The sequence below is a fragment of the Penicillium concentricum genome (assembly GCF_028827145.1).
Source record: "Penicillium concentricum strain IBT 3081 chromosome Unknown utg000001l_segment0_segment0, whole genome shotgun sequence".
Lineage (NCBI taxonomy): Eukaryota > Fungi > Ascomycota > Eurotiomycetes > Eurotiales > Aspergillaceae > Penicillium > Penicillium concentricum.
In genome coordinates, this window is record NW_026622754.1 from 363,812 (window position 1) to 387,552 (window position 23,741).

Consider the following 23,741-nt stretch of genomic DNA (forward strand, 5'->3'; position numbering starts at 1 on the left):
TTACTAGTCGCAGTTGGGACTAGATTATCAAAACTGTCGAATTTTTTTCCAAAACTGTCAGGTTGTCAGGTTGTCAGGTTGTCAGGTCACTTGGGATATTATTTTTCTAGTATTTGCTGGTAGCTGTTAAGGAGACCCGAAAGATTGAAGAGATAGAAATTGAAAAAGTTTGAAGGTTGGCTCTTGGTTAGGACACGAGGTACTCTAAGAAGGCGACCTCGCAACTAGTAATTACTAGTAGAAGTAGAACTTAGTCACTTGTTGAACTATGGAGGGCTACTATAAACTGGTTTTATATTACTCTTAACCCACGCATTGTCCAACATCAGAGGTTGAGGCTGAGTTACATAAGGTTTCTGATAATGACTTGTCGCATTCTTCATAACAGTTACATTCTCTCTTTAGGAATGAAGGGATCGGGAAACCGAGAAACTCGGGATCGGCATCTAGGATAATAAGAGGACTCGGAATTTGGAACTTCCATATGTCATTGATATTAGGATGGGAATAGAATAATTCTGTTAGAATGCGTGGGGATCGAATGTAGTACTGAATCAGGGTTGATATTGGGTTCTCAACCGTTGAATCTAACAAAGCCTAGAAGACATTGCTGGGAGACATTCAACTCTGGGCCTAGGCTCTGCAGTCTTCTAGACCCGTTCGGCTAAAATGAATTGATGATTGAAATATATCGCTTATAATGGCTATAGAATACTATCAGCTACTATATGGCATGACTCTATTGTTGATATAACCCTAACTCGACTGGGAGAACCCGGTAGACACGTAAATGGCAATAATAACCACATCACTGACCTCCGGGATTAACTGCTTATATACCGCGTATTCCTTTTGAAATTCTAGAAAAGAAATCACGCATATTGGACTGTCACCCCCACGCTGACATGCAACCTAGGTCAGGTTAGCTCTTAAATAAGCTTGAATACGAGAAGCATCCCCCACATAGGGAGGTGATCTTTTCTACATGTAAACACATTCCCCTGTCACTTTCACCCCCGCAAAAAAGCCCGTGACCGAAGGAGGGTATGATCGGGATAAATCCGGGGTCTGACATTTCCCCAGTTTCGTTTTCTGCGGGGAAAGATATTTGATAGATATAACATTTGTAGATCGGCAAGTTTTGGTTACTACTCTCTTGTGTCATACCCTTGGTGAGATATTAACGCCACATATCTCACCCTTGTAGAAGGGTAGAGGATCCCAAACTCACAATTTGCAACTCGCCCCGACTTGCCGCCGAGTCTCACTTTCCACCTGTGCTTTTTTTCTTCTTCCCCCTTCTTATATCCCTTGCTTCCTCTGGTATCTTCTTATCGACTTTGGCTTAGACTCGCATATTGAGTTGGCTGGTGTGCTTTAGCTACTCTTATTTGACTCCGCCCCTCATATCCCTAATAGTTCCTCCTTTCTCACACCGGGAAAGCAAACAACAGATCAAGATGTCTCCCAGAAGCTCAGACATCCAAGTGGGAGATGTTGACAAGGCTGGCGTCGACAATGTCGAAGTAGTTGCCAATTCTGACAGGCCCAACCCTCAGAAAGAAGCACCGGCCTATGTTGCCAACTTGACGCCAGAAGAACGAGCGAAAGCCGAGAAAGCCCTTGTCCGCAAAATTGACATACGTCTGTTACCCATGATAATTATCATGTACATTCTCAATTACCTCGATAGAAACAATATCGCCTCGGCTCGACTAGCAGGCCTCGAGGAGGACCTAGGTCTTGTGGGCAACCAGTTCGCGACCTGCGTGAGCATATTGTTCGTCGGTTATCTGTTGATGCAGATCCCATCCAACCTAATGTTGAACAAATTTGGCAAGCCAGCCATCTACCTCCCTGTTGCTATGGTTCTTTGGGGTGTCATTTCCACCGCTACAGCGGCTGCTCAAAGCTACGCCGGTCTCGTGGTCATCCGCTTCTTCCTAGGTTTCGTCGAAGCTGCCTACTTCCCAGGCTGCTTGTACTTCTTGAGTGTTTGGTACACGCGGAAGGAGTTGGGTTTCCGCACTGCAGCGCTGTACTCTGGGTCCTTGCTCTCGGGTGCTTTCTCGGGTCTTATTGCAGCAGGCATTACTAGCAACATGGACAATGTTCTAGGACTGCGCGCCTGGCGATGGCTATTCATTATCGAGGGTGCCGTTACTATCGCGGTCGCATTTATCGCTGTTTTCATTCTCCCCAACTTCCCCCGCACAACCAGCTGGCTTTCAGAGGAAGAGAAGCAACTCGCCGTGTGGCGTCTAGAAGAAGACATCGGTGAAGACGACTGGGTTGACAGCGAGCACCAGACCTTCCTACACGGAGCCAAGCTCGCCTTCGCAGATATCAAAACCTGGGTCTTGATGCTCATGATTCTCTGTATTGTCTCTTCCGCCTCAGTCACCAACTTCTTCCCGACAGTCGTCAAAACACTTGAATTCGGCAACATCGAGACCCTGCTACTGACAGCCCCGCCATACTGCCTGGCCGTTATCTGCGCCTTTGCCAACGCATGGCATGCAGATCGCACCGGAGAACGGTACTTTCACGTCACCGCACCGTTGTATATTTCCGTGGTGGCATTCATAATTGCGGCTACTACCACGGCTACTGCACCCCGATATGTGGCGATGATGCTCATGGTGCCGTCGTTCTACTCCGGCTACGTTGTTGCTCTCGGCTGGATCTCAAATACCCTGCCTCGTCCGGCTGCGAAGCGAGCCGCTGCTCTGGCTGCTATAAACTGTGTTAGCAATGCCAGCAGTATCTATGCTAGCTATATGTATCCTAATTCTCACGCTCCAAGATTTGGTATGTGTCTCTCTATCGCTGGTTTTGTTTCTAGCAATTTTGACTAATTATGGTCTAGTTCCTGCCATGGCCGTCAACTGCGCAACAGCTTTTATCGCCATTGTCTCTGCTACTGTTCTCCGATTTATGCTCGTACGTCTTAATAAGAAGCTCGATCGTGGCGAGGAGGTCGAGGGTGCTGTCCCTGGTGAAGGAAGCCGTCGTGGTTTCCGTTTCTTGGTTTAAGATTATATCATTTGGATTTGGGCTTCATGTAGTAGGAATAATCAAGGGATTTGACTCACGATAATGATGTTCTTGTTTTAGATGGCTATCGGCTATAGTATGCCTCCTGGACTAGGAACTGTAATAGATATTGAGAATATCACAAAATGATGATACGTAATAAAACACGTAGAATGCTAGATGCTATCTCTGAATAATTTCACCACAGCCACCTTTTAAGCTCCTGCACTCAAGCAAACTTCAGCCTCTCCTTTGTCCAGCCAGGCCTCAAATCCTTAGTGTCCATCGAAGCAACATCCAACGAACTATCAGCAAGATAATTAACCCGCCAGTCAATCCCAATACTAGCCCCCTCCTCACTCTGCCCCCAAACCGCCACACCAATCGTGTTCTCCCCGGTATAGTCCAAAATACCCACAGGAACAGGGTAAACAACCTGGTTCCCAATATAAGGATTATACCTTCCATACTGGTACCCATTAACAAACAACTGAGCCCGATACTTCGTCGTCACACCAGCCGGCGTAGAAAGCACAAACGAGATAGACACATCAGTGTGCGCAGGGATAGAAAGGGGGATAGTGGTACGGAAGAAGCGCACTGTCGCGCCCTCGAAGCTAAGAACAGATGTCGAATCCTTAGTGGATACCTCCTTTTCCCAGGCCGAGTCGTCAAAGCCGGGTAGATGCCATCCGACGCGTTCAGCAAATAGTCCGTCCTCGTTGTACACGCCGCGCACCGGGTCCAAGTCCGATTCCCCGCCCGCGGTGCCGGCTAGACGCCAGTGCGTGAAGCCCGAGTCAGAGCCGAGGAGGTTGGCGTCCATGATGCCGCGCGGGTTGAGGGCGCCGGTTGTTTGGTCGTGGCCGGTGTCGTCGTGGACAATTAAGAGGACGTTTGGTGTGTCGGTTTGCAGGGTTGCGTTTGTGAATGATAGGGTTAGGTTTGCTTGGGATGTGGTGGCGCTGCCGAGGTAGGAGGCGAGAAATTCGCCGTTTAGCCAGGCGGACCAGCCGCTGTAAAGAGGAGGTCAGTATTACGTTGGCTCAATGTGGTTTTTATGGAACTTACAATGCGGATCCTCCTTGGACGTTGATGAAGGCTCCTGTCGCTGTTCCGTTGAAGTATCCGCGCCACAAACGAACGCCGTTGTGGAATCCGTATTCGTCGGCGTAAAGGACGGGTAGACTTGTCGGGGTTCGAGGGTTTAGCGTCGTCATGTGGTTGGCATCTGCAAAGATCAGCTACCTTTTCTCGCTTGATGCTCATATACCAGTGAGTAACTTACCAACCCACGCCACGCCGGAGTCATCATAATCTGTGAACCGCTCTGGGAGACTGTCTTTCGATTTCCACGAAGTCAAAGCTGGTAGCTTGATAGATTTCGGGGCGCTGAGAGAGCCCTTGAGACTGCCGTACTCGGTCGAACGGGTGTGAACCTTCTTTCCATTCCAGGTCACAGACTTGACACTCTTTGGTGCAAATATGTCCAGTGTTGTTGCGTTGACGACGTCACCAGTTATCGCGAGCTTAGAGCCTGACAGCTTAGCGTCGCGGACGAGATACGGACCCTGGATGAAGACTGCAGCGATAATTAGTATTTTGAGCATAAAAGTAATTATAAAGAGAACATACCACTCTCTGTCTCCGGCACGAATGGATCATTTGTGAGTGCAGGAGCCCAGAAGTCATATGCCGCAGTTCTATCAAGCACGATGACTCTAACGCCGTGATCGTATTCCAGAACAGTCGTGCCAGTGGATTGCGTGAATGAGGTCGTCAGACCGCCATGTTCTTTGATGAACTTGACGCGCGAACATCCCTGGCATTTCTTGATAGAACCCTTCTTGGCTCCCTTGATAGAGAACTCGCCAGACTCGCCAGTTGGAACCCAGAGAACAAGTGTAGGCTTCTTATCGAAGACAGTATATGTCAGAATCTCGGCTGTCGAGTACAGCAGGGTCTTCGAGCCGAAGGTGAAGTCCGTCACGATGATCTTCGACTGATGTCCGTTCAAGCGAATATTGCTGGCATACTTAGGGACAGTCAAAGCACCGACCGAGGTATTGACCTTCAAGTGGAAGGGCTCATTCGTCGAGAGGGAAGTGTTCGAGTGGAAAGTAGCATAGAAGGCGGCATTCGTCTCCGGATTCCGGAGCTCGTAAGCCCTCACAGCGGAGTTATCAGTGTACTGCGTTCCATTACCGACCAACTCGGTCATGGTCAGATCCTTCGCGCATCGAGTGAACAATGCCAGCAATTTTGTCTCATGGTATTTCGACCAGATAGACCGGTCCTCTGAGATCGGCGCCGAGTAGTCGTAACTGCTAGCCGTTACCGGCGCAGCCATAGCACCAGGGTTTTGACCACCGAACATCATGTACAAGGACATTGCTGTCACACGCTGTCCGATGTTCCAGCGGTAGAACAGGTTGGCAAAGTCGTCACCAATATCATCGGGGCAACCGCCTTCAGGTCCGCCCCAGGGGTTGTACGAGCCGCCTTGGAACTCGGGCATGAAGCCGGGCATACTGGGCTGGGATTCCTGGAAGTAATCGTGGTATTCCAGGACCTGGAAGGGGATATATGGACCATTGGTGGAGGTGCATTGGCTGAGATCACAGGTCCAACACTGACACAGAAAGTAATTAGTTTCTATTGTTCTTCCTCTTCTTTCCCCATATTTTCTCTCGCTGGAGAGATGAAACAGCACTTACCGAAGGATAAGAGTCCACACCAGGGACATCAACATTCCCACCAACATCAGTCCCAGCAGACCAGTCCTTCCCCCACGAGTGGGTGTTCATATTGGGATCATTCACAGTCAGCGGCAGTGTAATGCCATTCTCACGAGCATTGGCTTTGAGTAGCTCCATATAAGCAATGGCAGTCTCATTCGGCACACGGAGGGAGGGATCACCCAGCCATTGCATCCCATACTCATTCTCGATCTGATAAACGATGGAGTTTTGGCCATCAGTTACCTGGTGGCGGCTAGTGATCTCCGTTACTTCGGTAAAGTATGGGGTCCAGGCATTCGTATAACGGTCATCATCATTGCGGAGGGTGCCATACTCACCCGTAGTCACCCACAACGGGAAGCCGCCAGCATTGGATTCAGCGTTGACGTACGGGCCGGGCCGGACGATGATGTACAAGCCCAGTTCCTTAGCGAGCTCGAAGATGGGGGTGATATCGCGGGCTCCGGTTGTGAAGTCCACTGTTGCGTTGTTTGGTGCGTGGTACGCCCAGCTGGAGTAGAAGGCGAAGGCTGTGAAGCCGGCTGCTTTGATTTTCTCGAGGATGTCGCGCCATAGGGCTGGGACGGGGATACGCCAGTAGTGAAATTCACCAGAGAAGATGAAGATACGTTGGCCGTTTACTTGGAAGCTGTAGTGGTCCCATTGTACGACAGTGTTGAGGCCGTTATCTTGCAAGGGCCATTGCGTGACGGCTTGGTCGTCTGCTTTGGTTGCGGCTCCGAGACAAGCTAGGAGGACTAGCAGGCAGTTGAAGATGCGCGTCATCTTGGGCCGTGGACCGCTCTTTGACAGGGCGAATGCTTTGAGACATTGCTGGGGTGGCCATGATCGATTTATAGTTGGTTCTTAACCAGCCACTGAATTTAGAGTAAATGCGGCGTTCAACAGGGGTCCAAGCAAGGTATCGGATGTTTATTTTCCCTTCCGTCTGGATTTGTGGAATCTCCGATGTTTAGACGGAGAAACCCCACATTTGGCCAGGTGGTTCAGTGATGTATGCATATCATGTACAGTCACACCGCAAAAGTCTTAACAATCAGTATTCTGCCGGCAATTTGATTCTCCACCAGTCAGAATTCGAAGACAACAGGTTCCCGAATCAGAAGGCGGTACAAACAGGGGTGTTAATACTTTTGCCGACTCAAATGGGTGAAGGTTTGGGGGGAATATTCACTAATGCATGCACCACTAGATTTTAGAGCGAGATGGCTCCTTTCCTTTTCCGTTTCCTTGCCACTTTTGGCTCAACTGAGCGTGGAGGGCTGGGCACTGAGTGTTACATAATCATTGAACTCGATGGACAGCATCACCCGATTCTTATGTAAGCTGGATTACTTGCCCAGGTGCTCACTGAGCGTGATCTGAACACTCTGGTTTGCTCACTATGACCAGTGATGAAAACACTGCTTGATTATGGGCAAATGCTATTTGGTGGATTTAAGGACAAAATTCGACCGAGTTTAACTCTTCAGAACGGTAGGCAGAGACGAGACCACCAATTTATCCGCAATGCCCATGATCTACAGGAATGGATTGCACAGAAAATCAAACTGAAGCGTAATATTTCGCGGCTATTCTGGGATTGCAAAACAAATTGAAGACATCCCTTCCGACTGGTTGTTCACCGATACTATCACTCCCGGCTTATCCGCGCCTCTCTCACATCACCCTCATCGAACGTCAGGTCAGCAACCTTCATAGCAACTTGGCTTTGGGCCCAGTGAGAGCGGTATTTTTTGCCAAAGAGAAAAACGAGGGGATAAGTGGACAGGACTCCGACTGAAACAGCGCAGAGAGCCCACATGACTTGGAATGTCCCAGCACGCACAGCCCAGTCATTAATAAAGTACGAATATATGAAGATAAAGAGATTCTTACAGGACATGGAGCAGAGGAAGATCTCTGTTCGCATTGGTCGAAAAGCGTCCAGTGAGTAGTTGGCTGCGGAAATTAGAACGAACATTATCCCACACAAGCCTAGCCCATGTAGGAACGCGGTAAGATAGTAAGATTGCCCAGTTTGAGCGGCATATCCAAACCCGACAAATCCCGGGACTGCTAGGATGCCACCTGCACCAAGAAGTAGGCGATATTCCGGCTCGAAATAGCCTTTGTTGTTCTGGGAACATTTCCGCACTATCATGTCGCCGGTGAGACTTGCTACAACAAAGGCCACCCCTCCGCCAAGAAATGGGGCCAGAGAGAGGTATCCAACACCACTGGCAGTGAGGAAGTAGGGGGCGGCAGTGAAGACTGGAGAAAGTAGATAGGCAGTGGCCACGTATATGCTGAGAAAGTACCCAGACACAATGACGGACCAGAGAACGGATAGGTTGAGACAGGCCAGGATAGGCATGCAGAGTAACGTAAAGAAGTTCTCTGAAGAGTAGGTCCCGTTGTATACCCGCAGCTCGTGGACCCAGGGGGCTTTGGGTGGGAATATAGGGCGAATGTCCTCGACATCCTCAATGGAGACGCAGCTTTCTTTTGGCGAAGGTGCGATCGGGGGCAAGATTGGCGTTGCTCGGCGATGTTGGGTTTCGGGAACAAACAAGAATTGCAGCACGAGATGAACGGTTTCAAAGATGATGAGGAGATAGAACAGCCACTTCCAGCCAAGCTGAATGGTGACAGGACCGCAAACGACGGAACTGAAATTCGACACGCCGCCCAACACGAAACTGAGAATTCCAGTGTATAAGCCACGTTCGTGTACAAAAAACAGGTCGCCAACCACGGCTAGCCCAAGTGCTTCATAGGCGCTCACTCCGAAGCCTTGAATGATGCGTGCTGTCAAAAGATTGCCGTAATTTTGAGAGGTGGCCCCGATAATGCTGCCCACAATACCAATGAGAGAGGAGAGGAGGAATGTGGGACGCTTCCCCCATTTCCGTGCAAATGAATTCACGAAAAAGACCATCAAGGCCACAACTAGCAGTTGATATCCGCTTGATTGTACAACGAGTGCTACCGAGGTATCCAGTTCATCGGCAATCTCGACAAGGCCAGCATTGAGAAGTGGGCTGACAGTACAGCCGTGGATGCAGACTCCAAAGCAGATCACGGCCATGATCAGCAATTTCTTCCTCTGTGAAAAGTTCAGCGGGTTGTTTGGATCGTCGTCCGGCTGCGGCGAGAGAATGATATTGCCATGCTTTCCAGGCACATGTTTCAAGGCACTTGTGAAGTCGCGTTGGGTTTCTGCCTCGTCGTCCAGAAGTACAGTGCCTGGAACAAGCCCGGTATGTTGAGGTTCAATGATGTTCAAATAACCCATTATGCACAATAGGGTGGTTCAAATTCAGTAAAGTGTTGCGAGTGTTTGCTCTGTGTCAAATTTGTATTATGAGAACTGAGACCTCGAGGTCTTCTTAAGTTCTTGGGGGACGCGAATAGGCATCGCCCACAGCTCTCTAACTTTCCTTAACTCTAATATCTCAGTGGGGTGAGCTAAGAGAAAATCCGGGGTAGTTAATTTCCCCAAATAGTGGCTGGATTCCCCAAAGTTGGGCCCAATGCCCTTCAAGAAATGAAGCTAGCAGTCAAAATATGACCCAAAATGGAAGTGGAGGGAGGGCTAGGCATGTGGGGTAGTCAATATGGTCATTTAAGGCCGATGTGGCAGAGTTCTTCCCCAACTTCGAGATTGATGGGGTAAATGAAAAGTATGATTGTACGTGAGTGAAATGAGTGTAGGTGAAAATATAGGCATACATTTGATAATAGAAATGGAGGTGAGATATGAGACATACAACCTTGGAGGGCTTCATTGCACCATGTAATTACATAAGTAGAAAATATAGTCCTGGAGGTACCCCACTTGAATTTGAATCTATATAGAGGGGGGAAAATCCGCATAAATTCCACTTGAAAAAAAGAATTTGATTCTATCCGATCTGAAAGAGATTTGAAGCAAAAATGGCAACCAAACGTACTTTGCACCATACTCTACTTGGGGAGATTCATGGAAAAGAATACAGCTCGACTGTAGAGTTCCTTGGAGTGAAATACGGAACTCTGGAAGGAAAGTTCTCTCCGCCTGTCCTATACAATGGGGATAAAAGCGATATTGTGGATGCTACGAACCCAGGGTACCGAAAGATGTGTGATTTCATTGTGTGAATGTGTGTTAATTCATCATATTGCCTCCAGTCCCGCATCGTCATCGCTGGCCGATGGCATGCAAAGAGAATTTTCCCTCATTCAGCAAGCTCTACCTCAACCTCATATTGAGCAGTCTGAGACAGAATGCTTGAATCTGAACATCACGGCCCCCAAAGCAACTTCGACCAATCTTCCTGTCGTGGTATTCGTCCATGGTGGTGGATTTATGATCGGCTCAAATGCCTGGCCACAGTATAACTTCCGGCGTCTCGTGGACCTTTCCATTCAGGAAGAAAGCCCAATAATTGGTATCACCATCAAGTACGTGTATCTCGACTCTCTACCAACAAGATAAGGAGGCTCATACATGTCAACTTCTAGCTATCGACTTGGTCCGTTTGGATTTCTCCACTCCGCCGAGCTGGCTAAATTCGGAGGAGGTCAAAACAATGGCCTCTACGACCAGCGCACTGCGCTTCTTTGGATACAGAAGTATATTGCTGGTTTTGGCGGAGATCCAAACAATGTCACCTTTGTTGGAGAAAGCGCCGGTGGTGGTACGTATCCCAGTGTAAATTTGTGAACCATCAATCTAATATCTCTCTCAGTTTCCGGGACTCAACACCTACATTCGAAGGTCCCGTTGTTTACGAGACTTGTCAGCATGGGAGGCACAAACCTTCTGGTGAAGCCCTTGCCGGAGATTGTGAATGAGCACAACTATGGACAACTGTTACAGTCGTTGAACCTTCAAGACTTATCACCCGAAGATCGTGTCAAGGAATTGGAGGTCTTGCCAGCGGAACGGATTTTGGCGTCTTTGAGCCCTGGCATGGCTTTTCTGCCCAGCTCCGGTGGAGATCTCAATCTGCCAACTAATAACTTTGAAGAAATTTATCTTGGCAAGTCTCAGGGTGCTACGCACCCGGGCAAGTCATGGTGCAAGCAGATCATGATTGGAGATTGCGAGATGGATGTAAGCCTTCTAATCTTCGAACAATATCTAAAAACACCAATGCTGACCTTATTCAGGGCAGCATTCTTCTTACATTGCTTGGTCCCCCAAAGCCGGGCGTCTTCCAGAGATTCAAAGACTCCATTCAGCTATCTCTGGGGGTTGAGGGCATGGAGCTGATATTCCAAGCATACGGAATCACCGAAACCGCTTCTGAAGAAGAGACCTTCGCGACCATTTTGAAGTTTGGCAATGACATCAACTTCCTTGCCCCGGTATTGGTTTATGCCCATGGCTGGGATAGTGATGCATTCATCTACTTCTTCAATGAGCCCAACACATGGGACGGCCCGTGGAAAGGTCACGCCAATCACATATTAGATGTTGCCTACCTGTTCCAAAACTACAACGAGGCTTTGACCGAAGGCCAACGCCACACAGCTACAATTTTCGGCAAAGATCTAATTCGATTTGCGAATGGTAAAGCGCCTTGGCCTGTGTTCAATTTTGGTGCCAATGAGCTTAATGCTAGAGTGTATGGCTCGAAAGACCCTGAAAAAGTTGCGGCCAGAGTCGACACAATCCCAGGCCCCAGTGACAGATCTGAAAGGCGGCAGACCATTTTCCAGCTCTCCCAATCCATTCCTCTAACCAAATTATCTGATGCATGGGGATCCTTTATGAGCGGTAAATGATCGAACTGGGATCGAAGTTTTGAACTGTGAGAGTACGTACTTCCCAAGGAAGTGTGGAAATCTATCACGGGGAGCCGTTGAAGGTGCTTATAAATTGAGTAGTGAGATAAGTTAGGCGAAATATCTAGAGAATAACTTATCTGTTGGCAAGAATTCGAAGCCGCTTCCAAAATTCCGTGTTTAAGTAGTAGTTGTTACGGCTACTGGCGAAGGGGAGGGAGAGGAAGAAGAAACATTGTTGTTCAATTCTAGCGAAGAGCAGGGTCTTTATACCCTGCCTATCAAGCAAACAAACGCTCAGTCTGACAAACAAGTCAAAGGACAGTCTGATATCCAACAGTAGTTGAATCAAAGAAAGCATGGGAAGGTGAAGCATCATGATCTCTAGAGAACCTACTATAGTGCTATGGAGAAAATAGTGTAGATCTCTGTCAGAGTGGACGAAAAGACGAAGAGAACGAGGAGAGAGAATGTATGGGGCAGTATTGCCTTAGGCACCCAACACCTGTCGAATACACTGGTATCCTGAAATGTATGGGTCCAATCAATGGTGTTAAAATCTCTGTATTTCAGTATCCCTTTTCCTAGCAATTTATATGGATTACGGATTACTAATTCAAAATTACTGCACAACCTGGATTAATTAAATCCCCGGTATGCCGGTCTGTATACTCCGACACACCCCCTCAGCGATGCCAGTATGGGATTGCTGGAACCCCACACACCTCGGCATACTGATCTCTGTTTCTTTATGCTATCAAGTGGCCTATATCCACCATATGAAGCATTTGAATGAAGGCTTCATGCTTTTGCCGAGTAAGCAATTTCGTGAGTCCATCGGCTGCCATGCTTACTGTGGGCACCCATTTCACCTATATCCTCCCTTCTTTGACTTCCTGTCTCAGCCAGTGGCGATGGATGTCGACGTGCCTAAGCTTTGTTTCGAAGGCTGTATCCTCGCTCTTCAATAGGCTGATAGTTCTCTCATTGTCACAATCGATGGTCAATTCGTGGGAGGGGTTGAAACCAAGGGTATTAAGTAGTCTCCTCCACCATTGAAGCTGCTTTGCTACTTCGGAAAGCCCGAGTAATTCGGCTTCGGTGGTGGAAGTGGTGACTGTAGGTTGCTTACTCGCCTTCCAGTCCACTAGGCCACCGTACACTTGGCAGATATACCCAGCTAAGCTCTTTCTATCAGAATGATCCCCGTACGAAGCATCACTTACGAATTACACCGAGTCTATCCCCGAACCTACACCGTATTCAATGGCAAGACACCGGGTAGAATATAGGTAGGATATCACCCGATCAGCTGCTTGCTGGTGCTGGGGACCTAGGTTTATTAGGTATTGCGCTAGGCGTGCGGTGGCCTTTGCGGCGTCGGGCCTCGTGATAGTGGTGGCATACCCAGCAGATCCCACCTTTTGCTAGTAAAGAAGGGTCTCTTTCGGGGTGGCCACCCCCTGAAATGGGGTCAAATCGTCGACTAGTAGTGGGGTATAAACCGGTGGTCTATCTATCAGATTGTACCGAGTCGCGATACTTGTCATATAGCTATCTTGGCATAGCCATAGCTTCTTCTACTCCCTATCCCTGATGATTCGGATATTTAGGAACCAAGCTGCTTCTCTATGATCAGTCAATTCCTAGTGGGATTCTAGATCTCGTTCAAGCTGCTTTGCTTTCTCCCGTATAGATCTGTGGCTGGCGATCAAGATATCGTCCATATAGAAGAAGACTAGTAGTCCTTCTCCTATAAAAACACATGGGTCTTTAGGTGCTTGCTGTAACCCTAATTTACGGAGTACGCTGGCTACTTCTTGTTGCCATAGCCTAGGCGAGACTCGTAGACCATACAAAGCTCGGCGGAGCTTCTAACACTTACCTGGAATCTGGAAACCTTCAGGTATATAAGTGTATATATCCTTGTCCAATTTGCTATTTAGGAACGCCGTCACAGCATCTCTTTGTCTTAAATCGAGGTCAAAGGCAGCGACTAAGGCGAAGATCATCCTTGCTATCCTTGCTGCTAGGGTGGCAGCCCTCTTTTCTTTATAAGAAATGGTTTCTAAATCTCCTCGTACATAGATACGAGCCTTTAGCTTAATAAGATAGCCATCTTCATTAAATTTGTACGTAAAGACCCATAGCAAGGGGAGTATCTACTTACCTCTATCCTTTGGCCTTTCTACAACCTCGTAGGTATCCTTCTCTGTTATGGGGCCGTCGTACTTCGTACGAAGCCCTATGGAAGATGCTTGCTTATGCTGCGCGGAATCTGCCAAACGTTACCGCCTTCGACGGAATATGTACACATTTGTTAGCTCAGGAGAACTCCTCTCCTCAACGAAACCTTCTTGTTCTTAAAACCCGTCTAAGTTGCACAACTAGGCTAGTTCCGTAACATTAGGTTTCGTTCGTCACCTTTATCGACGCTTAGTAAGGAGTTCCTACTAGTACAGAGTGAGAGACAAGATGTCTTACCAACCACGACGACATAATACCTTTGATCACGACAACCTACCAGACGCACTACCGGCACAACAAGCGATGGGAGAGATCTTCCCCCACCACGAGAGAACGATAGGATAGAAAGGGGGCCGACCCGGCCAACTTACCCCGATGTACGAACCTACAATGGACAGGACCCTAAGGAGTACGCAGCCTTTCGTACGAACTTGAAAATCAAGTTCTTGATGGATGCCCACTACTTTCACTCCGAGGAAATGAAGACCTACTACGCGTTTAGTAGGCTAGAAGGCATTGCGAGCCAGCAAGCCCACGCATGGATCGTAGCAATGGAGAATGAGAAGAAACCCCTCCTTCTCAATGAATTTTACCAAGCCATGGATCTCTACTTTGAAGACCCAGACAAGGAACAACGTGCCCTCGTACGAGTAAATTCGATGAAGCAGGGTAGGAGGAGTCTCCACGACTTCCTATCTGAGTTCGACCAGACACTAGTTACCGCGGGTGGATTACACTGGTCCGATGCCCAGAAGATGGCCCTTCTCCGGACCGCAATCAACGTCGATCTACTCCAGAGTACCGTCGGAGCTGAATTCGCTTCGTACGATGACTACCGGAACCGCCTTCTTCGGATCGACCACGACCTTCGGCAGATTGAAACGCTCCAGAAGAAGAAGTTAAGACCCTTCTTCCGTGGCAATCTCAGCAACACCCAAGACGACGCCGGCAGGATGGACTGGGAACCTACTCAAGCAACTAGGATCGCCGCCCTAGAAGCCGAGATCGCGGCCCTAAAGACAAACCAAAGGAGCAGTCCTTCTCGTACGAACGAACGGGCAAAATGGGTCTCCCGGGAAGAGATTGACCAACGCCGAATGAAGGGGGAATGCCTACGCTGCGGACAGAGAGGGCACCTGATTGCGGGCTGTAGACTACGGCCTGCCACCCGACCTCTAGAGGTGAACGCTGTCGATGCAGATGGAGACAACGACTCGGGAAAAGAATAACCTTCGTACGAAATCGTGTACGGAGGTCGCTAGATACTTCAAAATTGAAACATTCTGTTTGGGAAGAATTTGAAGCCACGCGTATGAACTCCCCACCGTTTGTCATTGCCGCGACCCTAGACCGACAAGCTATGGCCCGTACCTTAGTCGATAGCGGATGCCTATCGTACGGAGCTATCAGTGAAGCCTTTGCGAAAGAAAGGAACTTAGAGACTTTCGAGATCCTACCACGAACATTAAGAGGAATAGGAGGAAAGGGGACGATTTCACAAATCGTACGAACCTCCCTCTCAATTGACCACCACTTTGAGAAAGAGACCTACTTCTATATGATCCCTGATTCCATCGGATACGACCTGATTCTTGGCCTACCCTGGCTGAGACAACAGAACGCTTGCTTCGAACCTTTAAGGAACCGGTTATATCTTCGATCATCGAAAACCCGCCTCTATGGGATCGGCAAAACTCCTCTCCCCGATACTACAGAGATCTCGGCACTCTCAATGCATAGAGAGATTCAGTCAGCAATAAAAGACCATAATTCGTACGATTCCCAAATCTTTGCTGTCTCTATGGCCGATATCGAGAAAGCATTGAAAACCAAGAAACCAAAGGACCTAAAGGTGGAACTCCCCACTGAGTACCACGAATTCCTCCCTTTATTTGACCCCGACGAAGCGACTAAACTCCCACCACACCGCGGGGAAGGAATCGACCATAAAATCGAACTTATACGAGAAAATGGTAAAGAACCAATAGTCCCCTGGGGGCCCCTCTACAATATGTCGAACGAAGAACTTCTAGTGCTACGAAAGACCCTAAATGAGCTCTTGGATAAGAACTTCATTAGGGTTAGCAAATCCTCAGCAGCAGCACCAGTGCTATTCGTACGAAAGCCAGGAGGAGGGCTCCGTTTCTGCGTCGACTACCGAGCGCTAAACGCTCTCACAAAAAAGGACCGCTACCCCCTTCCCCTGATTCATGAGACGCTGAACCAGATCGGACGAGCGAGATGGTTCACGAAACTCGACGTATCAGCCGCGTTCCATAAGATCCGGATTGCCGAAGGAGAAGAATGGAAAACCGCGTTTCGTACGAGGTACGGACTTTACGAATGGCTTGTTACCCCCTTTGGCCTGGCCAACGCGCCGAGCTCATTCCAGAAATATATCAACTGGTCCCTACGAGAATACCTAGACGATTTCTGCTCCGCCTACCTCGACGATGTATTGATCTATTCGGAAGGGAACATCGAAGATCATCGAAAACACGTAAAGAAGGTCCTCCAGAAGCTACAGGAAGCTGGCCTACACTTGGATATTGGGAAGTGCGAATTCGAATGCACCGAAACCAAGTACCTTGGCTTTATCGTACGAGCAGGAGAAGGGGTTAAGATGGACGCTGAAAAAGTGCAAGCGATACTCGACTGGGAAACACCAACCACAGTCCGAGGCGTGAGGGGATTCCTCGGCTTTGCCAACTTCTACCGACAATTCATCCCAAACTATTCAGAAGTCGTACGACCTCTTACCCAACTCACGCAAAACAACGTCCCCTTTGTCTGGTCTACTATATGCGAGAAGAGCTTCCAGGAGCTAAAACGACTCTTCACAACAGAGCCGATACTAGCAGCCTTTGACCCATCTCGTACGACAGTGGTAGAGTCCGACTCGTCAGGATACACGGTTGGAGGAGTCCTCTCACAGTACGATGATAAGGGTGTGCTACGACCATGCGCCTACTTCTCCAAGAAAAACGCTCCCGCCGAGTGTAACTATGAGATCTACGATAAGGAGCTGCTCGCTGTCGTACGATGCCTAGAAGCATGGGACGCAGAACTACGTTCAGTCCAAGGGAAATTCCTCGTTATCACCGACCATAAGAACCTAGAATACTTCTTCAAACCAAGGAAGCTCACTGAACGGCATATGCGGTGGTCACTCTTCTTAAGTAGGTTCAACTTCGACTTCCAATATCGCCCCGGTACAGACAACGCCCGAGCGGACGCCCTATCACGACGAGACCAAGACAACCCAACCGAGGAAGACCCAAGAATCGCAGATCGTACGAAGTGTCTCCTAACGCAGATAGGAGACGATAAGGCTACTGTGAATATCCATGCCACGACCGCACAGCAAACCCCTGACGAACAAGACTGGGAGCTAGCGAGAGATGGGGATGACGAGTACCAGGGCGCTATACGGACACTACAACAGGGCCTACGGAAGTTCCCACCAGAACTAAAGCTAAAAGTCTCAACTTCCGAATGCACAATCGACCAAGCCCAGAAACTTCGCTTCCGCGGAAGGTTATGGGTCCCTAACTCTGAGCCCCTTCGTACGAAAATCATTCAGACCGCACACGACTCTCGACTCACCGGACACCCAGGGAGGGAGGAGACCTATACAGTGGTTAGCCGCGAGTACTTCTGGCCGAATATGTCGATCGACATCCGGAGATTCGTACGGAACTGTGACCTATGTAACGGGGCGAAACCATGGCGAGAGCTGAAGCGAGGCCTCCTAAAGCCGCTCCCGGTGCCAGAACAACCATGGCGAGACGTGGCCCTCGACTTCATCACCGATTTACCACCAAGCGACAGCCGTACGAACATCTTGGTAATCACAGATCGGCTGACAAAGGGAGTGATCCTAAGGCCGATGAAGTCAATTTCGGCCGAAGACTCCGCATGGGCAATCATTGACAGCCTCGTACGACAACACGGATTCCCAAACTCGATCGTCTCGGACCGAGGAACCCAATTCACAAGCCTCCTATGGGAACGGATCTGCCAGCTATGTAAGGTTATACGACGGCTGTCGACGGCCTACCACCCCGAGACCGATGGACAGACCGAACGACACAATAGCACGTTAGAAGTGTACCTACGCCTCTTCGTACGATTTGAACAGAACGACTGGAAACGCCTACTCCCAATGGCCGAACTTGCGTTAAATGGACGAGTCTCCGCAGCAACCGGCGTAAGCCCTTTCTTCCTAACCCACGGTTATAACCTCTCTCCATTTGACCCACCAATCGAGGAACCGCGTATAAACAGCACCATTACCACGCCAGAACCAAGCCCAATCCAAAAGGCAGAAACGATCGTACGAAAGCTAGCTGGAGCTATGGACTGGGCACGTGCATCGATAGCCTACGCCAACCAACAGATGGAAGCAAACGCTAACCGGCACCGACAACCGGCGCCTACCTTCCAAGTCGGAGACGCTGTTTGGTTAAACCTGAAAAATATACAGACCGAACGACCCTGCAAGAAGCTCGACTGGAAGAACGCAAAATATAGGGTTCAGGAAGTTATTGGTTCCCACGCAGTACGACTGGATACGCCACCCGGCATTCACCCAGTATTCCATGTTAACCTCGTACGACTCGCGACACAAGACCCCCTTCCGTCCCAACTGGCACACGAACCGCAACCACCAGCAATCATAGTCGACGACCAAGAAGAGTGGGAGATCGAAGAAATTATAGATGAGACACAAACACGCAGGAGGAACAACGCTCGTACGAGCTACAAGGTTAAGTGGAGAGGCTACACGAGACCAACCACAGAGCCAGCGGACGCACTCAAGGACACAATAGCGTTAGACGTGTGGCTACAGAAGACCGCACCGTTTAGAAAGATCGATGGGTCCCTTGATAAGGCTAGCTACTACGCTTCGTGCTAGTGCTAACTGAGTCTAGAAACCTCGATATTGTGTGTTGATTGCGTCTATGAAAAGTGCTAAGCCTCGTACGGTCTAGTCAATGAGCTCCTCTACAACAGAGGGCGGAGGGAGAGGGCCAGCTCCACACTTCCCGCTGCACTGGAGTGAAGCACAGCATTCGAAGGGCTTCGTTTCCCGCAGCAGTCAGACGGACCTTGACATACTGCTTCCCTCCGTGCTCAATGCGAGTCAGGGGCAGGAGCATACGCCGGGAGGAGGGTTCGACTTGACGCGGGTCGTACGACAGAAGATTGAAGTTAGACGACTCCATGGTTGACAGGAGGTTTGGAGACTGCGAATAAAAAATAAAAAAAAGAAGAAGAAGAAGGGAATTGAGGACCTATTTATGCCTTCCAACTACAGCCCACATGCTACAAAGCAACGACGTCGTCGAACACGTTTGCCCTATTCGGCCAATCATAGGCCACGATTTTGTTTGCTTCTCCCATTGATTCCTAATCTGGCGTCTATTGAAGCAAACAGTCATTGTCCTAGGGGAGGGGGGTATTGTTATGGGGCCGTCGTACTTCGTACGAAGCCCTATGGAAGATGCTTGCTTATGCTGCGCGGAATCTGCCAAACGTTACCGCCTTCGACGGAATATGTACACATTTGTTAGCTCAGGAGAACTCCTCTCCTCAACGAAACCTTCTTGTTCTTAAAACCCGTCTAAGTTGCACAACTAGGCTAGTTCCGTAACAGTCTTGATATCTACTTAGGTGCTCGCCCTAAGTGGCAGGTTTGACATAGGGATTCTTACTCGGTGGACTTCTTCTCTTCATCATCGAGGACAACCCCTTCCACCATAGTGGTGAATTTCTTCATCCTCTTACGATTAATATGGCCTAATCGCCGGTGCCATAGCTCGCTTGATACCTTTATTTCTAGGGGTTCCACTAACTTCCTCTGTGTGAAATAGGCTTGCTAAGGCGGTGCTTCCCCGGGTTCGTCGAATATCCAAAGGTTAAATTGATCCCATAGGTTCACACAGACGACTGGCCTATCGTTGGGGTCCCGGATATAGTTTATACGTTAGCACCATATCCCCCCTTTCTTCATCAGCATCGAGTACGATACTAGGTTTATATGGAATCCTAGCGAATACAGTGCATCGCTTAGGGTGATCTCCATTCTCCCTTTCACTAGGTGTCTTCCCACCAATTTAACCGTACCCTTCCCTAGCACTTCGGTGGTGCTATCTCCAGTGGTGAGGTAGGTGGTTTTTAGGGTATATTGGACGAAGAGATCTCGATTATTGCACACATAGGAGCTAGAACCGGTATCTAAAATCCAGCGGTTCTTTAGGATAGGATCGCTTTCCTTAGCAAGGGATAGGGCACGCTGGCTAATCACTTCTTGCTTCTTCTGATCCGCACCTTGCTGCTTATCCTTTTGGTGCTGGACGGTGGTCGCAAAGCTGACTTGGTTGGCGGATTCGGCTTGCCTTAGCTAATTTGACTCTGCTATGGTTTTCTCCACCCATTTCTTCCAGGCCTGGTTCTTTACTAACACCTAGGTTGCTTTCTCTAGCTTCCTCTCGCTGATTTTCAGCCCTTCCGGTCGAATTTCCTCGTTTAAAACCCAGCATTCGGTGACCCTATGCTTAGGATAGGTGTTACCATAGGGGCATTTCCTCTTTTCGAAGGGTAGGTTCTCTTATGAAGCCTATAAAGCCTAGGGTTTAGCTTCAGGCTTAGCTTCTGGGTGCCCTTGCCAAGTGGAAAAGGCGCTCTTCGGGGGCGAGGTTAATAATACCTTTAGCACCCCTATTTCTCTATTTATTGCGCGAAAAGATTCGATAAGATCTCGGGTATCGTACACCTTCTTATCGATGACAATCTCTTGGTATTTACCCTACCACCAGATAGGAAGCACTTCTTTCACTACGTGTAGGAAGTCCCTATTGGCATCTCCAACGTTAATACCAAGGCTGATCGCTTGCTCTCTTAGGGAATTCCACTACTATAGCCACAGCTCAATATCCCCCGTCGGTTTTTGCATAGCGAAGACCTTCCATTTCATTCGAACCTCCTCCTCATACGCCGTCGACCGAGCAAAGCGAGATTTCAGGTATACTAGTCTATCATACGGTGTATGATATCCTATCAGATTGAGATGGTGCATTAAATCCAGGTAGGTGAGGATATATTCATTTACATCGCTCAGTCCTTTCGCCTATTTCTCCCATCGAGCATATCTCAATTTGTATATATCCATACGATCTCTCCAATATCTCCGATCAGTTTCACTCCCATCCTCTAGGTATTCCGGTTCAATTGGCTCTTTCAGAGCTTCCGGCCTCACAGTGGGGGAGGTATTAGGATCACAGTGGTCCCAAACATTCTTCTATATCGCATATAGCTGCACCCGAGCATACCAAGTGAGCCACTGCGGCGAGTCCTTTAGTTTATCGCCCTTCATGGCGGAGAGAATTGATGCTACTTCCATTGATAGATTCAGGGTTGCCATACAGCGCTGGGTGCTATAGGGATAGCTTCAGGGGTTGCTATACCGCTTCAGGGGCTATTAGGGATAGCTTTGGGGGGTGTTCGGCCCTATACTTTGGTGATCGTGGCCTTACTGGGTGCGAACCGGGCTCATAACTGTCGAATACACTGGTATCCTAAAATGTATGGGTCCAATCAATGGTGTTAAAATCTCTGTATTTCAGTATCCCTTTTCCTAGCAATTTATATGGATTACGGATTACTAATTCAAAATTACTGCACAACCTGGATTAATTAAATCCCCGGTATGCCGGTCTGTATGCTCCGACAACACCTCAGAAAGGAAGTGGGGGAGACTGAGGCGCCACATTTCCCCACACTCCAGGATCTTCCTGAATATGGGGAAATTGGTTCTGGGGAATAGGTTTGTGATAGTCAGGCCTTTGTATTTATAGGAATGACTGCATAGAAATGGTTTCCGGGAGTACTTCGACTACGTGTCAAACTTTCAGTCATGGGTCTTACTGCTCGGATATTTGACGCCTTTCAAAACTCTCATATCATTTATGTTTCTTTTTCAAAAGTCTCACCAGCAGTCATATTGAATGCGACCAATCTGGTGGTGATCGCCATATGTTCCTATGTATTCTACCAAGCGTTTTTGAGTCCCTTGGCAAGGTTTCCCGGGCCAGTCCTGGCGAAGTTTACTGGACTTTGGAGAAGCTACCATTACTGGCGTGGTACTTGGCACGATGACATCCTCAAACTACATAACACTTATGGTCGCGCTGTACGCATCGCCCCAAATGAGCTTAGTCTTGTCGATGCAGAGGCAATCAAGCAACTGTACAGTCATGGACACCATGCAAAAAAAACAAAGTGGTATTCAGTCTGGGATGTGCGAAACGCTGGTGCAAATGTTTTTTCCACACAGGACAACAAAGAACACGCCTTTCTTCGCAAGAGGCTTTCCGGCGCGTACTCCATGACTTCAATCCTGAAGTTTGAACAATATATCCAGAGTTGTCTAGACCTTTTCATGATCCAAATGCAGAAGCATGTAGGGTTGGGTAAGCCAGTGAACATGTCTGAGTGGACAAATATGCTCGCCTTTGACGTTGTGGGTGAGTTAGCCTACGGCTCACCTCTAGGACAGCTGGAATCTGGGACCGATACCTTGAATATTCGCTCATCGATCTATCAATATTTTCAATGGGGGTCCAACCTGGGTCACTTCCCTGGCCAAATAAGCCTGCTCCAAAACCCCTTCGCATCTTCTATCAGAAGATTTCTAGGGCTGGCTGATGGTCCTGTTCACTTCCAGAGGTGGAGCAGTGAGCAAGTTCGAAAGAGACAGGAAGGAAAAAATATCTCTGAGCGAAAGGATATGCTGTATCATTTCATAAACATGAAGGGCCCTGACGGCGCCCCTGCCTCCCATGGGGAGATTCTCATGGAGACTCTGAATATCGTGTAAGATCTCCAACCCAGAAAGAGAATTGGAGCCAATACTGACGAATTATTTTGGCTAGTGGAGCCGGAGCGGACACAACGTCGATTGGAATGCGATCAACACTTCACTACATATGCTTGAATCCTGAGCGTTACGCAAGATTGCAGGAGGAAATTGACACTTACTACAAAGACAATACCCTCACATCACCCATTACGTACACCGATACACTGAAGCTACCGTACCTTTGCGCTGTCGTGAAAGAAGCAACTCGCCTTCTCCCGTCCATTGTCTACCAGCTACTTCGACATGTACCAGAGCAAGGCCTCATGATTGACGGCAAATCCATCCCGCCCGGAACCCCAGTAGGAGTCAGCCCTATTGCGCAGAATCGCGACCAGGCCATTTGGGGCGCGGATGCTGATATCTTCCGCCCGGAGCGGTGGCTTGAAGATGAGCAAATGGCGAGAAGGTACGAGGTTGCAAATATGACATTTGGTGGAAATGGACCACGAATGTGTATTGGCCGCAATATCGCCCTGGTAAGAGATCTAAAACATGTTTTCCGTTGGTGGTTCAATTCTCACAGGGTATGATATGACTTCTAGGTCGAGATTCACAAATTCATCGCACAATTGCTGAGAAACTTTGACGTGGAATTGGTCAACCTAGAGGTTCCATGGCGCATCACCAGTGTATGGTTTGCATTTCAGCACGATATGAATGTGATTTTGAAGCCTCGTACTATTCCATGCGGTTAGCAATGTGCTTGGTGACTCCAAAAAAGATTCACGGGATGCAGAAGACATTGATTGCTTGTTCAACAACAATGAAGTTAAGCAGGGTCACGGTTTTGTTTTGTTTTGTTTTATCTTCGCATCTTTCTCTGGGCAGCATGAAGTTGTGTTTCAATATGATTTAGCCAGCACAGAGATTGAGACTTACTGTTGATTAGCCAATATTTTACAACTAGAATATGAGGACCTGTGGGATTGACGCCGAAAATGACCGCTTTTAAGGCCAGAAACGGCTGCCTTTCCACCCGTAACTTGGGATGTCCAGCCGCCCCTTGACCGCCCACTGCC

At 48.6% G+C, this 23,741-nt stretch overlaps 5 protein-coding genes across 5 annotated transcripts; 3 read left to right on the forward strand and 2 right to left on the reverse strand.

Annotated features, from left to right (window-relative positions):
- Nucleotides 1-1,460: 1,460 nt before the first annotated feature.
- Nucleotides 1,461-3,036, forward strand: N7517_000153 (putative MFS transporter; the record flags this gene model as incomplete). Its single annotated transcript, XM_056717883.1, has 2 exons — nt 1,461-2,811; nt 2,870-3,036. 2 exons carry the CDS (start codon nt 1,461-1,463, stop codon nt 3,034-3,036), a joined length of 1,518 nt encoding a protein of 505 aa, XP_056582018.1.
- Nucleotides 3,037-3,265: 229 nt separating this feature from the next.
- On the reverse strand, nt 3,266-6,563 carry N7517_000154 (glycoside hydrolase family 35 protein; the record flags this gene model as incomplete). The annotated part of the gene is made up of 5 exons (XM_056717884.1): nt 3,266-4,052; nt 4,108-4,267; nt 4,325-4,618; nt 4,672-5,668; nt 5,754-6,563. 5 exons carry the CDS (start codon nt 6,561-6,563, stop codon nt 3,266-3,268), a joined length of 3,048 nt encoding a protein of 1,015 aa, XP_056582019.1.
- An 868-nt stretch (nt 6,564-7,431) lies between these two features.
- On the reverse strand, nt 7,432-9,075 carry N7517_000155 (uncharacterized protein; the record flags this gene model as incomplete). Its single annotated transcript, XM_056717885.1, has 1 exon — nt 7,432-9,075. One exon carries the CDS (start codon nt 9,073-9,075, stop codon nt 7,432-7,434), a length of 1,644 nt encoding a protein of 547 aa, XP_056582020.1.
- A 641-nt stretch (nt 9,076-9,716) lies between these two features.
- Nucleotides 9,717-11,552, forward strand: N7517_000156 (carboxylesterase; the record flags this gene model as incomplete). Its single annotated transcript, XM_056717886.1, has 5 exons — nt 9,717-9,889; nt 9,951-10,223; nt 10,284-10,459; nt 10,511-10,878; nt 10,935-11,552. The coding sequence occupies 5 exons, from the start codon at nt 9,717-9,719 to the stop codon at nt 11,550-11,552; spliced, it is 1,608 nt and encodes a 535-aa protein (XP_056582021.1).
- Nucleotides 11,553-21,717: 10,165 nt separating this feature from the next.
- On the forward strand, nt 21,718-23,417 carry N7517_000157 (cytochrome P450; the record flags this gene model as incomplete). Its single annotated transcript, XM_056717887.1, has 3 exons — nt 21,718-22,676; nt 22,736-23,198; nt 23,265-23,417. The coding sequence occupies 3 exons, from the start codon at nt 21,718-21,720 to the stop codon at nt 23,415-23,417; spliced, it is 1,575 nt and encodes a 524-aa protein (XP_056582022.1).
- Nucleotides 23,418-23,741: the final 324 nt, after the last annotated feature.